Consider the following 19438-nt stretch of genomic DNA (forward strand, 5'->3'; position numbering starts at 1 on the left):
GGCTGGGCTGGCTGTGTGTGGGGGAATATTTAATATCCCTGAAATAACTCTGCTTGCCCGGCGACCTGATCCCGTGGGTGGCATCCCTGCACATTGTGCTCATAAAAGTCTCTTTTTCTTGCCCTTTGGCTCTTGCTGTGGTCACCAGGAGCTGCTGGTTTGTGTTGGCACTTCCAGGATGTGTTCCCTGTGCTCTGGTCCCTCTCCATCCCTCATCACCCTCAGGGATCAGGATGCTGCTCGCCCTGGCCACGTGTCTGACCCACAGCTCTGCACCACCAGCACTGAGGTTAAATATTTCTGTGACTCTTCCTCCCCTGGTGTTTTTCCTGGGGTCCTGTGACGAGGCAGTTTCATTTTTCCTTGAGGGGAGGCAGACAAACAGGCGCTGCTTTCATTGCTTTGGGGAGACGCAGAAGAACGTGATTGAAACGTTCTCTGAAGCCTCGCAGACTTGAAAGTGAATTTAAAATGCCCAGGTTTTAAAATTTATAAACCCAGAATGATGACTGGTGATATCCTGAATTCCCCTCCTTGTAAAAAGGTTAAAAAAAATTAAACTGAAACCAACCCACGTTGAGCTTTGGGCTCCACCAGCAAGAACTGAGTGAACTGAATTACCTGGTTTATGTGGGGAGAAAAATGATCTTAAACATCTGATTTAACTGGATGGGAATGAAAGGAGTGAGAGTAAAACTTCAAGAGGTAGAAAGCAGCCTCATAAATCTAGAGGGGCAGAGAGGAACCTTCCAAAGATGGGGCTCTGTGTGTGCATGGATTTTCAACCCCCTGAGCCAGGGGGGAGGGAAGGAATAACCCCCTGTAGCCACCAGGTTTTGCAGGGTTTCTTCACAGGAAAATCTGAAAAAAAAAAAAAACCAGTTTTTTTTCTGCTCTGATTTGGGTTTTTCTTTGAGAGACAGCTCTTCTAACAGCAGTGTTATGGCGTGAGGATCCTGTGTGGCACAGATGAGGCACCTGGCTCCTTACAAACCCGTTATTCGGCCGAGCAGGGCTGTCATTACCCGGTGCTGGTGCTGCTGAGGCAGGAGGAGCTGCTCCCACCGAGCACGGCAGGAACCCGCACACAAAAAGAGATGTTTAACCTGTCTGTGCTCAAGGTGCCTTAATAACTGCTTGGGTTTGTCTTTGGCACGTCAGCAGCCAGGCTTTGAGAGCTGAAGGATCAACGTGGAGCTTCTCCTTCCTCCACCCACTGAGGGTTTTGTTCAAAAATTGGACAAAAATCCTCTTGGCACTGGCTGATCATCCCGCCCGGAGCTGGCTCAGGTCTTTGGGGTTTGACATTTCAACTGAAATGGATCTTCAGCCTCCCACCCTGCTCTCCTCAGCTCGGACATCCTCATGTTTTGCTCCCTGGGATCCCAGGATAACAGGGCTGATGCAGCTGATGCCCAGCCTGGGGTTCCACACGCTGTCCCTGGGTGTTTTGGCATCGTTATTCCTGCTGTCTCTGGGAAAAAACTTCTGCAGAACTTCTCTGGGAAAAAAAACCCAACAAGTGCTGGATTTTTACAGTTAGATGGGTTTAAGGCAACTGTAAGAAACCAGCTGTGGGGAGGGTGCTGTGGGCTGCTTCCACACCCTGGTTCTTTAGGAATCTCCTTTAGCAGTGGATGTGAATACTCAAAAAAGCCCCTTAGATGTTGCTGTTTGCACTGCTTTGGGTCATTTGCACTGCTTTGGGTTATTTGCACTGCTTTTTGGATTTTTTTTGCATTACTCGTAGATTCCCAGGTCCAAGCTCCACTTGGTACCAGGCCCTTTGCAAACAGAGGCCCTGATCCTGGGCAAAGGTTATCCAGATAATCTGGGAATGCAGAGCACCGAGATCTCATTCTGCCTCAGCAGAACCACTGGGCAGAGTGATTTGTTGTCCCTCTGCCTTCCTGGGGCCTGAGGGGAGACGCAGCTGGGCTGGATTTTGTAATCAAGTATTTGTTTTTGTCAGAAAGGACTCAGTTGCTGGGTTATTGCTGGGTTATAGCTGTGCAGTTTGTGTGTGGCTACGTGAAGGGAAGGGGACAGAAGTGTGTGTTCCTCCTCTCCTCCTCCTGGGCTAGGCCTGGGTGCTGCTAAGGATCCTCTTCCAGCTCCAGGAAGCTTGGGGAGAGCTGTGGGACAGTTCCCACTGTTGCTCCACACCATTCCATGGATGCTGTCCCTTCTCCATGCTTCCCAGTGGGCGCTCCCAAAGCCCAGCCTGAAGAGAGCTGGCAGCTGGGGAGGAGGTTGTGGCTGCTGGAAGGGAACTGAGCTGGATTTCCAAACCCTCCAAAGGGTTTGGGAGCAGATTTGGGGCTGGTTTGGTGTGAGACCTTGGAGCTTCTTGTGGAGGAAATGAGCTGGGTAAGGAATGAAGTGGTCCAAGGTAACCCCAGCAATTTGCAGGTGTTGTGACTGTCCCTCCTGCCTGGATGCTGACCAGAGGGACCTCTGCTGCTTTCCTGGGAGCTTGGGCTAAATGGGAGCAGTGCTGCTCTCAGGTTGTGGGATCTGCCTGACGTGGGCTGGGGAGGTGGGGAAGGAGGATTCCATCCTGGTGATTGTGTAACCGTGGAGTCCTTCCCTGAGGATTCAGATCTGTGGTTGACCAGACTCTGGCTGGGCACGGAGCAGCTGGGAGCTCATTCCATGTGCTGGAGGAGGGACAAAAGTTCAAAAGTTGAGTGTCTGAGTATCTTCCCTCCATACCAGGGAAGAGCTGACACGGCTGGAAACCAAAACTGGAGCCGCAGTTGCTTTGCAGATCGTTGCATCACTTTTACTGGATGTTCCCTGGATTATTCAGTGCAATGTGAAGAAAGCTTCCTGGGGTTGAAGGAGGCATTTGGAAGTGAAGCAGGATCAAAACCTCAATGAAACCCCTTTGGTCCCTTCTGCCAAGCTGGGGAATGACAGATCAGAAGCGTGAGCACCTCCCGGGGTGTGCAGGGCCAGGCTCACTGCAGGGTCAGCTGTCCCTGGGGCCTGTCTGTGCCCCTTAGCACACACCCAGTGATGTGGGATCTGGGAAGAGCCACCACGGGCTGCCCTGAGGTGCTCTACCTGTGCCTTCAGGTCCCAAACCCAGAGGTGGAAAGGCTCTGTTCCCTGGAAAGCTCCATTATCCATCGCAGCAGCAGAGGCTGCGCAGTGCCTTGGCTCCCTCGCCCTCTCCCGGGATGGGAGCCCTTTGCCAGAGGTCCATCAGACAGATGTTGGTCACTGCTGGAGCCCTGGCCAGGGAATGCTGTTCCTGGTGGAGTGTGCTCCAGGAGAAGCCTCCGTCTGCTCGGTGAGTGTAAGCAGAAGTGACGGCTCACGATGACTTTACATGACATGTTATTTCTGCTCCCCTCCCCGAGGCACTCAGCAGCTGGAAAGCCTTTCCCCCACGGAGCTGCAGGCAGCACCGCTTTGAATAAGAGCTTTTTGCATTGGAAGCTACACCTTAGGAGAGATGTTTTATTTCCCTGGCTGTTTATAGCCCTGTAAAAGACCGTGGAGCCTTCATTCTCCCTCTTTGCGTGGTCTCCCTTGCATTATGCAGAGGAGCAATTTCTTCCTAACAGCTCAGCCTAATGCGTGCCACAGCCATTTCCACAGGAGCCAGACCTGCCTTAATGCTTGCTGTATGGCTTTTTAAATGCATCGTGCTGGCTCCTAAGGCAGAGTTTTTAATAACTCCTGCTTGGGGCTGAGTGTACAAAAGTCTGACGAAAACCTCCGTGCTTGTTCTCGCACCTTAATTCTGTGCTCAAAAAATCTCTGCCCGAGTTCTGCACTGTTTATGTGTTGGTGGAGGCAGTTGCTAAGAGAAGGGATAATTTAAAGCAGGAGGAAGTAATACATGCAGCTGTACTAAAAATTAACTTCAGTTGGGTGGTACTTGGGAAATTAGAGCAGGGATGCTGCCAGAAAAAAAGGGGAAATGAAGAGTCTGCGTTTGACTGCGTGTTGATTCGGTCTTAACTGTGTCAATAAAGTCACTTTAATTCGTGGGTCAGTGAGCTCCTTTAGGGCTGCTGCCTGTTTAGACTTATTGATCCTCTCCCATTAAGCTCCAAATATTGTCCTTTCCTGTCCAGACAGTTCTCAGCCCACTCCAGCAGAGTGGGTGGCTTTGGAAGGAGATGGAGTGGAGCAGCCGAGAAGGAATCAGATGCTGCTGCCAGTTCCCCTCTTCACCCCTCTGGCTGAAATACAGCATTAATGGTCCAGCCCAACATGTCCCTGGGGCCTTATCTGCATCCTCAAATTGTACCAAATTAATTAGCCCGACACAGCAAAAGCAACCCAACCTTCCCTAACGCTCTGCAAATGCAATTACCCTGGTATCAGAGTTTATTTGAGATATTCCAATTAACAGTCAGCTTTGCTTGTGCGCTGTCTGGCGGAGCTGCTCCTGTCTGGCTGGTGAATAGCTCATTAAATCCTGTTCCATGGGATCCCAGACTGGTTTGGGTTGGAAGGGACCTGAAAGCTCCTCCAGTTCCAACCTCCTGCCCTGGGCAGGGACACCTTGCACCGGAGCAGGTTGTTCCAGAGGAAATGATGTCCTGGGGAAATAGCTGTGTTTGACAGGACCCAAATCGATGCAGGGGATGGAGGGAGGCAGAGTTGGCTCCCAGAGACACCTGGATATTCCCATTGTCTCTCAGGGAGACTTTCCAGTGGAGTTTTCCTGCTTAGGTGAGTGTAAATCAGTGCAGAACCACAGGGGTGTTGATGCTTGTGATTAATCCCCACACCAAACTTCCCATTAAACAATTTACTTCCCATTAAATAATTTAATAATTTCTTTTTGTTTGAAAAAATATAGAACCCCCTCACAAAATACAAAACAATGCTCTTCCGTATTTTTAGTAGAGGTAAAAAAAAAAAAAGGATAAAAAATACAAAAAATATTTCTCTGCTTGTGTGTGTTTAGCCCCTGTTAGACTGGCTCAGAAAGGAAGACTTGCCTTATAGAAATCTGAAACCAGATCTGGAAACGGTTCAGTCAAAGCATCCAGGAGATTTTGGGAGGATTTCTAACCCCCTCTAGCCCCAGGTGCCAGCTTTGGGTGCACGCCTGATGTGTTGCTGTAATAAATGAGTGCTAGGAGCTGCCAGGAATGGGATGTGGGTGTTAAATTAGAGGGTCCTGTTATCTTGTTATCCTTCCCAAGTATTAATTTATAGAAATATCCAGAGCCTTGTTTCCTGTAATCGCTGGGATCTGTTCTCAGTGGTGGTTTTTATGAGCTGGGGACCTGACCTTTTTAAGCAGCTTTACAAATTAAGTAGCCAGTAGATTAATTTTCTGTAGCCTGTTTTCATCACGCAGAGCAGGAACTGTTCTGCATTGCTGTGGCAATAAATTCTACTTTTGGAGCTTGGGAAGGGAGGGAAAAATCTTCCAGGTACGGTAAAATAGTCACATCCTCAAGAAGAGATTGAAATAAATTGGGTCAGAAATGGAGCTCCCCTTGGTTTAATTCAGGGGAGGTCAGGGATGGCGTTGTGCCCAAATCCAGGCAGGCTTGGAGTCTGTGGCCAAAACTGAAGCACTGCCCACTGCAGAAAGATCTTTAATTCATCGTGATAACAAATCTCTCGATGCTTCAGGAAACTTCACAGAACCAGACTCAATTCTGGCCGGAGTCTCTCGTTAAATTCCGCCTTGCAAAAATAACTCGAAATGGGAAGTGATTTCCTTTTTGCTGCCTGTTTTCTTCCTGTGGTGTGAATTGGGATAATTGAGCTGTGCTGGGCACCTGCAGGGGGAGGCTCTGTGGGCAGAACCACTCGTGGAGCAGGTTGGGACAGCCCTGCCCCTGCTGGGGCTCACAGCATCCTTGCCAGAATTAGGGTTTCCTTTAAAATACCGTGCCAGGATCGAGGAGTGATGGCTCTTGTACTTTTCACCTGGCTTTCACCGAAGTGGCAGAGTGATTGCAATGGTGCTTGATACTCTCTAGTAAGGAATTAAACCTCTCTCTTTCCTCCATAAGGGCTGAAAATGTTTAATTGAAATCTTACTGATGAAATAACAGCCTCTAATCTTTAAAAAAAACCCCAACCAAGCAACCTCTGATCAAAGTTCAGTCTGATTTTTATCTCGTGCCTACATTAAATGTGATGGTTAACCTTCAGATTTCCTGTCTTGGCCTCCCAAGCTTTGTGATACTTACAGTTACTCTTCAGTTAATTAATTTCCTTGCAGTGCTGAAAGGGAGAGGAACTGATACCCTGAATGCAAATTGCCCAGGGCAGCACAAGTGCTTTAGGGAGGAAGAAAAATGGGTGTTCGTGTCTGGGTTTGTGGGTGGGTTTTCCTTTCCTGGTGCACAGGAATGGATTTGGGGTTGATGTATTTGGACAAGTGGGATTTTGGGACATGGTCTGAAGCGTTCTGGAGTCTGCTGGAGACTCATGGGGGGCTTCTCCTGCTGCCAGGGGAGTTCTGAGCACCCAGTTGTGGGTTTATCATGTGGAACTCTGACATTTTCCTGTTCCTGGCAGGAAGGTGCCATGCAGGGGGTTCATCCCAGCCTCAGTTAAACTGCGGGCATTCCCAAAAACCCTTCCTGTTCCCCAGCTCCCACTGTCTGTTCCCAGCACTGGTTCTTCCCAAGACTGAAATGCAACAGAAACATTCATTATTTAAAGCTGAGGAGAGGAAGAAGCCCTGAGCGACCCCGGGGCTGCCTGTCCATCCTCGGTCCCCAGGCACCCCCGCCTGCTTTCCCCAGCTCTGCCAGCCTCTGCTTCAGCTCCTGCTACTGCCCAGAGCTGGAGATTGGTGCTCAACTCTTGCCCATCACGCAGGAGGCTCAGAGGAGCTGCTGGGCAGTGGTTGCTCCCTCCCCAAGCGAGGTCTGGCTCGTGGGTGCTGGGATACGGGAGAGTTTTTCATTCTGGGGGAGCAATGCACAGCTTGGTTGGCCCAGGGGCACCCCACGACCCCATTTCTGCTGCTTTTTGGGGTGAAGAAGGTGCTGAGCTGTTCGAGCCAGCCCCATCTCTGCCCTGAGGAGCTGATGGCAGTGCAGAGCCCTGGTGTGGAGCCACGAGCATCCAGGGACCTGTTAAAAAGCACATTTTGGGCTCAATCTCATGAAAATGCAGCTTGATTTCATGTGCAGGTCTGCAGCAGTTCTCCAGCATGTGAGAAGTGTTGTGGTTTTAATTCCTTCTCTAGGCAGGAGCTGGGGGGTGTCTTTCAGCATCATTACCTGGTGCCATTAAGAGAATGTTCTGCATGTTTGTTGTCTGCTTCTAGAAACGCCATCCTGGCCCCTGGGGTGACATTTCGGGGCTGTTTCTCTCCAAACCCACTGGCCTGGTTTTCAGCAGGGCTCTGGGGGTGGCTGGCAGCCTGGGCAGCAGTCCAGGAGGTGTCACACAGCCCAGTGCCTGTCACTGGGAGCGGGTTGTTTCCATCTCCTGGGCTGCAGAACTCCTCTGCCAGCTCCAGCTTTGGCTGCTCCGGTGATCTGAGAGCTGAACTGTTCCCTCCACGTCTTGTGTGGTGGGACAAGGCCCTGCAAATCTCACCACAACAGACATCTGCAGGTTTTTCCAGGCTTTTATTTCCTCCACCACCCATTTAAAAGGTAAAAACTTGGCATTACAAATGTTTTTCCTGGCTGAGTGTTTGCTTTGCAGTGGTGATTTCCCTGTGGGCGATGCTCTGCTTGTGCTCTGTGGGGATGGATGTGGCAGGAGTTTGTTTGTTCTGCCTCCTGGCAGGTACCCTGGCACTGCTTGCACTGAGGAAAACAACACACTATTTGTAGTTGTGGAGGCTTTGTGAAAGTGAAGCGAGGCTAATTGGAAGGGAGTCACCCCTCAGCGTGACTGTGTGCAGAAAAATTGCATTTCCCCACAACGGATGAATAATGCCATGGCAGTCATACAAGCTCTTCCCAGAAAAGCCTTTGGGATGCTGGAAGATTCCACGCTGTTGGTCTGGTGGCAGAATTTCTAAAATCAGATTTTGGGGATGTTTTAAGAAAGCAGAGTCTGCAGTGGGGCTGCAGTGTGCCCTGCAGTGAGGATGTGCCTCTGTCTAATGCCAGCTCAGGGGTGTTTGGGGATCATAAAATCACAGATTTTATGGAAGGGATCTTAAAGCTCATCGGATTCCAGCCCCTGCCATGGGCAGGGACGCCTTCCTCTAGACCAGGTTGCTCCAAGCCCCATCCAACCTGGCCTTGAACACATCCAGTACTTAAAATCTGCTCAGATGGGGCTCCTCTATAACTGATACAAAGGTTTTTAATTCACCTTACACGTTTGGTTATTATTTAACTGTTTTGACAATTTTGCATGATGACAATGGGGTCTCCTGTTGCAGGCACCCTCCAGTCCCACTCTGTGGTTCACAGACATTTCAGAGCTTGGCTCTTCAGCACTTTCACGGGGCAGCTTGGTTTTCAGGAGACAAAAATGAGTTGTGTGAATGTCTCGAATGAGCCCAGGCTTGCAGGCTGCTGCCTGCCCTGAATGCCTGACGTGACAGGGCTCGATTTGCTGGCTTGGCTGCTATTGACTCATCTCAGAGCTGCACCAGAGCTTTTCTCATCGCTGCCCTGTCAGAAGTTCATCACGGTTCCATTCGCTGCGCCAGCCTGAGGAGCAGGAGGACAATGCCTGCCTGGAAAGTTCCCTGGAAGCGCAGCACTGCAGTGTAACTCTATCTGGGCTTACGCAATTCCTCCTTTTCCTCAAGAGCAGCTGAGTGGTCTGTTATAATTTGATTGTCATGGTTCAGGTCAAGTCCTGTCTCAAAGCTTTGGCTTGGCCAAAATGTTTTGAGTTTTCTTTGCAGGAGCCTTCCCACGCACGGAGTTATCTCATTTCTTGATTGAGAATAAAATCCTCTCATCAGGATTTATTTTTCACATATCCCATCTCTTATCTGCGGTCGTGTTTTCAGAGTGAAGTGTGATCCTCAGTTAGGACTTCACAACAACAGTATGAGCTACGACATCTCTTTTTTCATTTTTTTCTTTTTCCCCCTCCTATTTTAACTGAGCTCCCCTGAGGGAGCTGCATTTCTTCCAGCAAGAAGAGAGAAAGGCTGGGTTTGAGGAGTGTGGAAGGGAAATCTCCATTCAGGGTGCCACATGTGGGCAGATTGAGCAATGCCTCCAAGCTCTCCTGCTCCCAGGCTTTCTGCAGCCTCGGATCCGATTGCTCAGGAAAGCCCAGCCTGGATTTGTCAGTGTGCTGTGGAGACACCCAGATCTGGGATGCAGGAGTCTGAGATTCCTGGATTCCGTGAGAAAGCCCAAAAGAACCACCTTGGATGGATTTGCTGTGGTACTGATGAAGCTTGGAAGTTTCTGGGTCTCTCCTCTGGAGCAGGCTGGTGACCCTTGGTGCTCCTCCCACGCTCAGGAATGCAAAACCTCTGCTCCGTGCCTTGCCATCCATCCCCCAGGAGCTGCTGCCAGACCAGGGCTGTCAGAGAGGGCTTGTGCCCACCTGATTTTGCCAGAAGTTCTTGCTATTCCCAGGATTGGCTCTGCAGATCTCTCAGGGACACCCTAAAAAATCGACCTCTGCGTACGATCAGCGACGCAGGGCTTTGACCAGGGTTTTCTAAAACCTCAGTGGGAAGGGTTTGGGTTCCACACACCTCAGACCTGTGGCTGGGGGTTGCAGCAGTGCTCAACCTGTTGGACCCGCCGGATTTGGGGTGGTTGGGGGAATTTCAGCCCTTGGAAGCGCCACGGGTGAAACCCTCCCAGGCATTGCAGTTAAAGCCTTAAGACCTCGACAATTCCGGCTTTCCCAGCGTTTGCAGGCCCGGGAGGGCTCCACAAAGGAGGGAAGTACTGTCAGCAGCAGCAGGTCCAGCGTTTTCTTCGGGAAGTTGCAGCTTCCTTCCTCTCATTTAGAGCCCCCGCGTGCCGTGGGGTGACCCCTGGATGGACAGACGGACGGAGCCCAGCGCTCCCCCGGGAATGTGGGATCTGCTGGCTCCTGGCACGGGCTCTCAGAGCCTCTCCTGCCACCAGGGAGTGGTTTTGGGCTTTGGGGAGGTCATCACTGCTGGTGGGAGTTCTCCTCAGAGCACACAAACATCTGGGCTTGCCTGTGACGTCTTTTCCCTCCTCCAGGCTCACGGATGTCACCGGATCCTTGACCCCTCCTCCAGCCCTGAGTTATCTTGGACTCGTCAGCTGCCTGATGGGGGTTTAGCCACACTTACAGCCTTTTTTTTTTCATTTTTTTTTCCATATTTAATGGAGGAAACGAACCTGGCAGTCCTCAGGAGGAGTTCAGGAGTCAGGAAAACCTCCCTTGGATAAAATAGGATGAGCTCCTGGAGCGCTGGGCTTGGCAGGGTGATAGCAGCCCACTCAGAGTGTCCTCTGCCTCTGGGGCTGAGGTTTGGGACCTCTGGGTATTTAACAGGTTACTCCAGAGCCTCTCTTTGTTGTTTTTCTTAATTTTATTTTGTAGTTTTAAATTATTTTCACAATTCTTTGTACATTCTGGTTTCCAGTTGATGAGTTTAATACTGTTTACTGAGAGACCTCTTCCCTTTGAGAGCCCACAGGCCGTGATGGGAAGTTCCTATGGGGTAACTGGGGGATCTTTGTCCCTTTGAGCCGTGCCAGGGCGATGATGAGCGAAGGTGTGAGGACCAGAGCAGGGCTTGGCAGCCTGTCCTGGTCTGCTGCTGGATGCCTGTGTGCTTCTCTTGAGCAAGGTGGAAGCTCCTGGTGAGCTTGTGCAGGCGTTTTGCATCCCCCCGGAGCTCTGGCTGATTCTCCTCCCTGGGAAGGACCTTTGCTTGCTGTAGGTTTTGTTTTCCCCAGTCTTCCCAGTGCCCAGCTGTGGGTGTCTGCTAAAATACACGGTTGCTTTCCCTGAGGTGCTTTCCTAGGGATAAATCGTGCTTGTGAATGGATGTGAGAGGGAGAAGCTGTGGAGAGGTCAGCCCTCATCAGTGTTTCAGGCTCATTAATCAGCCTTCCTAAGTGGAATTTGCCCAGCCTTGGAGTGCTCAGCAATGAGAATGGCTTTGGAAGGAGGGGGGGGTGGGAATAATAGTGCTAAACTGTTTGAGAAATAATTTCATTCTTCACTTCTCAATAGATAAATCTGCTGTCCAACAACCTGAAATTTAATCTGTCCATCTGAAGTAATTGATGAGCTGCGACTTGAATCCAAATGTGGAGGGGAATTCTCTGCAGAGAGGTTTTGTGCTGTCTCTGCACCAGAGACAATGGGGCGAAGCTGGGGAGGAACAAAGCCGGGAGGAACAAAGCCACAGGAGATTTGGCGCTGCTGGGGGCGGTAATACGAGCTCCTCTGGTGCTTTTGACTCATTGCTGGTCCCAAAACTGTCCTGGTGAGCCCTTGATGTGGAGGGGAGCTGGATGAGGCAGAGTCATTTGGAGAGATCAGATACAGGTCGTGATTTTCAGTTGTAGATCAGAGAATGGTTTGGGTTTGAAGGGACTTTAAAGACCACCTCATCCCAACCCCTGCCATATGATGCTGCAGCCCTGCAGCTCCCACTGGATGCTTTTGGACTTTCTCCCCACTCCTGATGGTGGAGGAAGCCAAGGGAGTTTCGATGCCCCTTTGCAATGTCAGAGTAGCACAGGGGGACTCGCCGCCGTGGCTCAGAGATGCATCCTTTGGCTTTCTGCAGAGGTTTGTGCCATGGGGCACCTGTTTTCCCGTTGTAAACGATGTGTTTTCCCAAGGAGAGAGCCTCCCTTGCCCGTTTGCAGAGCCTGTGATCAGCAGCTGCTCCCAGCTCCCGGTTGAGGACTCACTTATCGCCCGGTGCTTTCGAGCGGTGCCGGCAGTGAGATAAGAGGAAATCTGACATCACAGCCAGGAAGTGCTAAAGAAAGTCCTTTTCGTCATTCATCAGTGGGGTTATCTCCCCCAGCAGAGCTGCAGCATTCCTTGCACGCTGCAGGACACATTCCAAGCCCACGGCTTTGGCCACGCTCAGCGCGTGGCCGCGTGCCCGGTCACCCCGTGTGCCACTGTGTGCTCCCCCCACAGCCCCAGCCCCTCTCCAAAAGGACTTTTCCAAAACGCTGTGAGCTGCTGGATGTTCCTGCCCTTCCAGGCAAAATCATCCTCCTCATTTCTTTCCTTTTCTTGTGCTTTATGGCATTTTTTAAAAAGTCTCCTGGAGATTCCCAAGCCTTGCACGTCCCTCCCTTTTGCCATCCCAGGTGTAAGGAGCAGAGGCTGCTTTGATGCTCCTTCAGACCCCACCTGGGATCCCAGTTTGGTTGTTGAGCAACTGCTGCTGCATTCTCCAGCTTTTTGTCAGTGAAAGTGATGGAGTCCCCACCCCTGGTGGGATTTAGTGGGGTGTGGATGTGGCATTTGGGGACGTGGCTTAGTGAAGGGCTTGGCAGTGCTGGACTCGATCTTAGAGGCCTTTTCCAACCAAAATGGTTGTGTTTTTTCCTTTAACAAAGCAGTTTTGGTGGGTGTCAGGAGCATGTGTGGCCTTCAAGCCTGTGGGGCTGGGGAGTGTTTCCAACCCACCACGAGGAGCTTGAGTAGTTGGCTCTTTTCTGATGAATTTGCATTGGAAATGGCTCCTGTCTCAGCAGCGCAGGTGCCACGGGTGCCCAGTCATTCGGGGACTGCAGGGAGGGGCCTGAAGTCGGGGTGTGAGGAGGGGTGAGGGGCTGAGTCACCCACACCTTCCCACAGGCTCCTCTCCCACCCCCGGAGCTGGAGTTTCCACTTGCAGAAACATCTGACCTGCCCTTCCTGCTGTGGGGTGTCTGGGCATGGCCCTGCTGGGATCCCAGTGTCCCTGTGCAACGTGGAGTTATCCCAAGTGCCAAATCATCCCTTTTTTGACTTCCCCTGAAGGCATCTCCAGTGCATTTCTGAGTTGGAGTGGCACAAAATACTCAGCGGCACAACCCTTCGGATGCGCCGTGATCGTCTGAGGAGTCTCTGAACTCACTGAATCCAGTAAAAGAGACAAAATCGTGAAAACTTTCTTTAAAAAGCAGCATCCCAGAAGCTGCTGAGGAGGTCCCAGTGCGTCCCAGGCTTTGGGGCTGTTGCCACCCCCTGTGCAGCCAGCAGGGTGGCCGAGGGCTCGCAGTGGGAGTTTAGAGCAGTTTATTCACTGTATGACTTTGCAGAGTGGTTAAAAATAAATGGAGCTCTTGTGAAACTGGCTGAGCGCAGGTGATGGGGCCCTTCTGCTGCCTCTCTCTAGTGCTGGTTCTTCACAACCTTCCAAGGGCTGGGGCAGAGCTGACCACGCTTTTCTCATCTATTATCAGGCTTCAAGGCGTTTGGTTTTACCGGACGAGTTTCTCGCTCCGTTTGGCACAATCCCATCCCTGTTCCAATCGCCTCTTCCCTCTCTGATGAGCTTTGCAGTGCCCAGGATGTTCTCCCCACCCAAGGACTCATGCCGTGGCTGTTCTGGAGCCTGGAAATGTTGGCATCCATGGAATTTGCTGGGCTCTCAGGTCTATTTCCAGAGCTGAGCATGGTGTCTGGGCCCAAAAGCCACGGCTGGTGGCTCCCAAGGTTGTTTTGGATGCACAGGAGGGTGGCGGCACGACTTGGAATTGGTGTTGCACCAGGGGAGATCTCAGGGCCCTGCTCAGCGCCAGCCTCGCTCCAAGCAGATAAATGACACCATTGATTTTGGGCCTGACAGGTGCTGAATGAGCCCCATGGAGAACATCGATTTCTCTCTCTTTTTTTCTCCTGCGAAACATTTGCTTGTCCAAAGGTGTGATTGACTGGTGAGTAAAGTGGCCTCGGCACAGCCCATATTAAATTGGAGCTAATATTAACATGTGGCCATTGAGTAACAGTCTTGAGCCAAGAATTCATCGTCTCCCATCAGCAGCGACCCTGAAATGCCAGAAAAAATCAAAAGCACAAGATGACACTTTGCAGATTGGCCACAGAAATAGTGCCAGGGGTGAACTGTGCCACCAACACCCACACTGGGTGTCCCCACGTGGACTTCTGGTGCTCAAAGAGGGTGAAACACCCCTGCAGTTGTCATCCTGAGTGGTGGCATTTCTTGTGGGCAGTGTGGTGGCCTTGCTCTGCTGCCAGCTCCTCGCTGGTGGAGGAGGGCTCTGGTTAGTTGTGTTTGTTGTGTTTTCCATCAGGCCTTTTTCAGCAGCTCTTTAAATAGAATATGGCTTTTTCCTCGGTGTTTGTCACCTGCTGGCGCTCAGGGCCTGGCTGGCGGTGTGGTGGCTCCTTGCTGATGTCAACTGGGGCTGCAGGAGGGCACTGCCGCTGTGGCAGGTGCCTCCTACTCATTTACCAGCTGTGGCGAGGTGGTTTCCACATCTGAATTGGATGAGCAAAATCAGCTTTGGCTCCTTCACTGGCCCAGGGTGCCCAGAGAAGCTGTGGCTGCCTCATCCTTGGAAGTGTCCAGGGCCAGCTTGGAGCAGCCTGGAGTAGTGGGACTGGATAATCCTGCATGTCCCTTCCAGCCCAAAGCATTCTGTGATTCTGAGTGTGTGATTCGGTGCTGGGATGAGCGGGAGCTGGGGAGGGAATGCTGCGGACGTGCAGGGCGGTTCTGCAGAGGGAGTTTGCATCCTGCTGTGTGTAATTGTGGCTGCACCCTGTGCTGTTAACTTTCAAAACTGGAGGCTTAAAAAGGATTTAAAATAAGCACATGCTGGAACTTTGGGATCAGCGGGACTGCGGTGAAGCAGCACACACACAGCCCGCGGTGTAAATTCTTGCAGAGACCCAGGAGATAAAGTTATGAAATAACCTGTGTCAGCAAGAGAGGTTGTAAAGCAATTCCAAAAAAAAAAAAAAACCAACAAAACCTCACAGCCTAGACACTTACATTTACTGCAGTGTTTATGTGAGATAGAGGAATGCCCTAGAAGACCAGATTTGTTTGCAATTCCTGCCTCTGGCATGAGCTTGTCTCATGAGAAGGCTCTGATGCGATGGGACTGTCCTGTGCCACCCTCCCATGCTGGGGAAGCTCTGCTGTCACTCGCTGGCCCCGTGGCGTGGGGGAGAAGGGTAAAAGGTTATTTCTTGCTTTGTGTAGGTGAAGCAGCCAGTTGTTAATGAGGTGGTTTTGCTAATCCATGGCTGGAAACCTCGTGCCTAATCCCCAAAGCAGCGATAACGAGCTGCGCCTGGGCCACGGCTCCGGAGATACCACAGCCCCAAAGACTCTGCTTTGATGCTTTTAATTAAAAGAAAATTAAGCTATTTTCTTTTGCTTTGAACCCTAGGTGAAGTTTGCAAGTGGTGTCTTTACATGGGGTGTGTTTGATGACAGCTCGGGGAGCCGAGATTGTGCCGTGTGACAAAACCAGGCCAAGGGAATCCACCCAAAGGCAGCTTGGCTCCTCTGCCTGTTGATCCCATGGGGGTGATCCACCCCTTTAATGGATTGATTTCCTTAGGATTCTAACATGTTTGTTAGGTATTTGTAAGGAATTTGCTGAAAAAGTGAAGAGTTGCCTAAAGATACAGTGATAAATTGAAGGGATTTTGCAGTGAGGAGGCAGAAGGAAGGGAAGTTCATTGGCCGGATCAGCAGATGAGGGGTGTAGGTGACGCAGCTGCAAAAAAGAAGCAGATTTTTATTTCTCTCTTCTTTAGCCCCTGTGCTGCCAGGCAGCACCGTTGGAGTGAGACCCTCTGGAGTCCTCAGGCTTCAGAATCCCTGATGATTGTGGATAAACAACCTTCTATTGCTATAGCCAAAGACAGGATTTTTAAAAAGAGAAACTTAATGTTGCTCTGCCAGTCGACCACGCTGGATAACCAAGGGTTTGGTTTGGAAGGGATATTGCAGATCATCCAGTTTGACCCCTGGGCAGGGACACCGTCCACTGTCCCAGGTTGCTCCAAGCCCCATCCAGCCCGGCCTTGGACACTTCCAGGGATCCAGGGGCAGCCACAGCTTCTCTAGGCACCCTGTGCCAGGGCCTCCCCACCCTCACAGCCAGGAATTCCTTCCCAATATCCCATCGAGCCCTGCCCTCTGGCAGTTTGAAGCCATCCCCCCTTGTCCTGTTGCTGTAACACGTGCCCCTTCTGTAGGGAACCAAATGGGATCATGCTGGAAATGGTAAAACGTTCCACACTGGGCTTCTGTGGAACATCAGCTGTAATTTATCTTTGCCTTCGACCTTGAAAGGGAAACGTCCTGGCTTGAGTTTTGCAGCCCTTATGCAGCGTTACCTTGGGAGAAACTTGTTTGTCAAAGGGGCGTTGTGTTCCTGGTGTGCAGCTGAGAACACAGGAGCCCTCGCAGGGCAGCCAGAGCCTGACATCCTCAGAAACAACAAATAAACTCCTGCCTGGCTTTGCAGTGCGAGTTTCTCAGTCCCTGCTAACTTGTCTTGCATCTAACTGGGTAAATCTCAGTTACAATTTGTGCCTGTCTCGCTCACTTTTCCCCTCCTTTTCTCTTTTTTATTCTCCCTCAGTTTCTCTGCTTGAAGAACATCCGAACCTTCCTAAAAGTGTGTCACGACAAGTTTGGGTTAAGGAACAGCGACCTCTTTGATCCCTTCGACCTCTTCGATGTGCGGGATTTCGGAAAGGTAAGGCTTAACTCCGGAGCTCCTGGGAAGGGATGAGTCTGGCACCGGGGCTGTTCCCTGGGCTTGTGCTCTAGGTTTTGGGTGAAAATACAAAGGTTTTGTGGTTTTCTGAGCAGCTTCTGCATCCTTAACCTGGATCCTGTTCCCCTGTGCTCGTGGTGTGTTTAGGATTCTGCTGTGTCCTCAGTGTATTTAGGGGTTGATTTGGTATATTTGGGGGTTGGTTCTGCTGTGTCCTCAAGGGAGGGAGACCAAGCCTTCAGGCTTTCTGCTTTAGATTGAGAAGTCTCCGGGATCAATCTCTAAAGGACATGTCCAATGTGTTTTTGATTGGAATCAAACCTTGCACAGGGTCCACACCTCGCACAGTCCTTCCCCATCTGCTGCCACCTCTGCAGAGCAAAATAACTTTGCTGAAATCACCTCTGATTTTCGTCACGTGGCCAGTGAGTGTCTGTGGGGTCAGGGAGTTTCAGGGCAGGGTGAAATGAGTGCCCTGAGCTTCCCAAAAACGTGTTGCTGTAGGTGATAGTTGGCACCAAACACTGAACAAGGATAACTCTGCCTGGTTTTGACAAGTGGCTCTTGTTCTGATCCCCTGACTTTGACACCAGCTGCATCAGGGCTGATGGATAAAGGGCTCAGGGAAGCCATTACCCAGGACAATTGCTATATTCTTCAGCAGAAAAGGTGATAAAAGATTTATTAAAGCTCTGTATTGTTTTACGTGTTTCGAGCTGCCAGACATAAGCTGCTGGAAGGCATCTTCCCTCCTGATTATCCAAGGAGTAGATTTTCACTGCTGATGGGGATATATTATTTGATATTTATTGCCTAATTTATTTCTGGACCATTATGTGGAATGTGCAATTGCAGTGCCTTGTTTTATGAGGTTTTTTTTGATTTATGGAATATAAGGAGGCAGTTGTTGTTCTGGGAATATGAATGCACAGAAGGAACCTTTTGGGCTGGGGAAGGAACTGCTGCTAATTAAAATGCTGCTTTCTCGTCACATTGTCTCTTGCTTTGTGCAGTTTCAGATTGCCTCTGATGCCTGTTAATAGGGCCTGGTGTTAAACACTGCTGGAGCACATCAGCTGACGAGCAGAGTTTGATTTCCTTTCTGGTCTGCTTAGGGAACAGCTCTTCCCTCCCCCTGTTCACTTTTTGGGGGTGCATTCAGCTTTGTGACCTGGGGAGGTGATTGGCCACTCCCTCTTTCCTCATGGCAATCTGGTTTTTTTTGGAGACTTGGGAAAGAAATGTGTCATAAACTTCCAAGAGACCCAAATGTGCTTTATTGCCTGCGTCGTGCTTGTTTCAATGTCGTCGTCATCCTCAACCAACCATAGAAAATGTGGGAAGCACAGACTCTCTATACAAAAATCTCTTTTTTTTTTATCAGCTTGGTGAAGGTATCAGCTGTCCAGCTCTGCACCACCCTAAATCCCTCTGGAAGCCTGTCAAAACAATCCCATTGTCTTCACCACCTTTCATTCCCACATTATCCTCAGATCTGTGTTCAGCAGTGGCAAAGCAAATAAACAGGGAAAAATCTGCTGTTGACCAGAGCTCCTTTTCCGTTTTGAGTCACGGCGAGAGCAAAAGGAGTCTCAAATCCACGTCCCCACTGGCCAAACACAGACTTCACACACAAAAAATTCTTCCAGGAGCTATTCACTCCTCAGATCAATAGTATTTTTTTGGGTACAAGACACTTACACCATGTAGAAGGAGTTTCTGACAGAGCACAGTAACAGCCGAGCGATTAATTGCAGGGAGGCTTTGGTGGAGTGGTGTTGGGTGTTTCCCCTCTGGATGCCACTGGGATAATTATTCCTCTCCTCCAAACCAAAAGGCCACTGGGACAGCAATTACCAGCAGCTTTTGGGATGGCTGGAGGGTAATTACCGAGGAGAAAGGCGGGGACTGGCGTTTTTGTGGTGCCAACCTCTGCGTAAAGGGCCTTGGATCTTCGGGGTTTTTTTAGTGTTAGAAAACCACTGGTGCTTTAAAAAAGGATGAAAAATCAGATGCCTCAGTCTTGCCTTGCCCAGCTGTTATTCTGAGAGAGGTTTCCATGTTTCCATCACTCCTTTTGGCTCCTGAGCCAGGGCTTCTGCAAGGAGGAGCTGCCGTGGGATCGATGGAGCCCCTCCCACTGGAGCGACTGTGCCTGGGGGCTCCTGGAGTCCAGGAACGTGTGGGGTTTGCTTCTTCCTTGAGTTTTAAGCTTGGGAAGCTACTTTTTGCTGTCAGCAGGGTAACAGCTGGTGAAATGGGATCGTGAACCATGTGGGCTTCTCCAGCCCAAATCCCACTGGAGCGCGAAAGCTCCGTCTCTGGCTCCGTGGGACGCTGGGAATGGGCTCCTGCCAAATGCATGCGTCACCTTCCCCGCAATCTGCAGTGTCTCCCAGCTCCCCAGGGGAGCCCAAAGGCCACTTCCAGTTGCTCATGGCCAGTTGAAATTGCTCACAGCCAGCTCTTTTTCCCCATGTCCAGTTATTAAGCAATCCTGTTGTGGTGGGGGCCGTGCTGTGTTTCATGACAGAGGTTTCCAGAAGTGATCCCAGATGCTGGTGCCTGTATATCTACCCATGCCCCTTTAAAAAAATGTGGTTGTATTGCTTTCTACCAATTGGCTCTTAAATATTTTTGAAAATTTGATCCCTTTAAAGTGGCTCAGAGCTCTCCATAAGTCACCAGTGGCATCTGCAGAAGTGTTTTCTCCGTGGCTGCAGGATGCAGAAGTAAAACCCCAGTTCATATTTCCTCATCCCTAATTAGGGTCTGATTCTGCAGGGTTGCTGTGCCCAGTCTCTGTTAGTACAGCCTGGCTCTTAAAAAAAGAAATGAAATAAAAA

The 19438-nt window shown here is 50.5% G+C and overlaps 1 protein-coding gene across 8 annotated transcripts in view; it reads left to right on the forward strand.

Annotated features, from left to right (window-relative positions):
- VAV2 (vav guanine nucleotide exchange factor 2) overlaps window positions 1–19438 on the forward strand; it is a 125364-nt gene that overhangs the window by 11967 nt on the left and 93959 nt on the right. For 7 of the 8 annotated variants that reach the window (XM_048325276.1, XM_048325277.1, XM_048325278.1 and 4 more), the window contains exon 2: window positions 16455–16571. The exons of the other annotated variant lie outside the window; for it this stretch is intronic. In XM_048325276.1, coding sequence (XP_048181233.1) covers window positions 16455–16571 — 117 coding nt within the window. The remainder of the gene's footprint in view (window positions 1–16454; window positions 16572–19438) is intronic. 8 annotated transcript variants of the gene reach the window in all.

The sequence above is a fragment of the Corvus hawaiiensis genome, chromosome 21 (genome assembly GCF_020740725.1).
Source record: "Corvus hawaiiensis isolate bCorHaw1 chromosome 21, bCorHaw1.pri.cur, whole genome shotgun sequence".
In the NCBI taxonomy this organism is placed as follows: domain Eukaryota; kingdom Metazoa; phylum Chordata; class Aves; order Passeriformes; family Corvidae; genus Corvus; species Corvus hawaiiensis.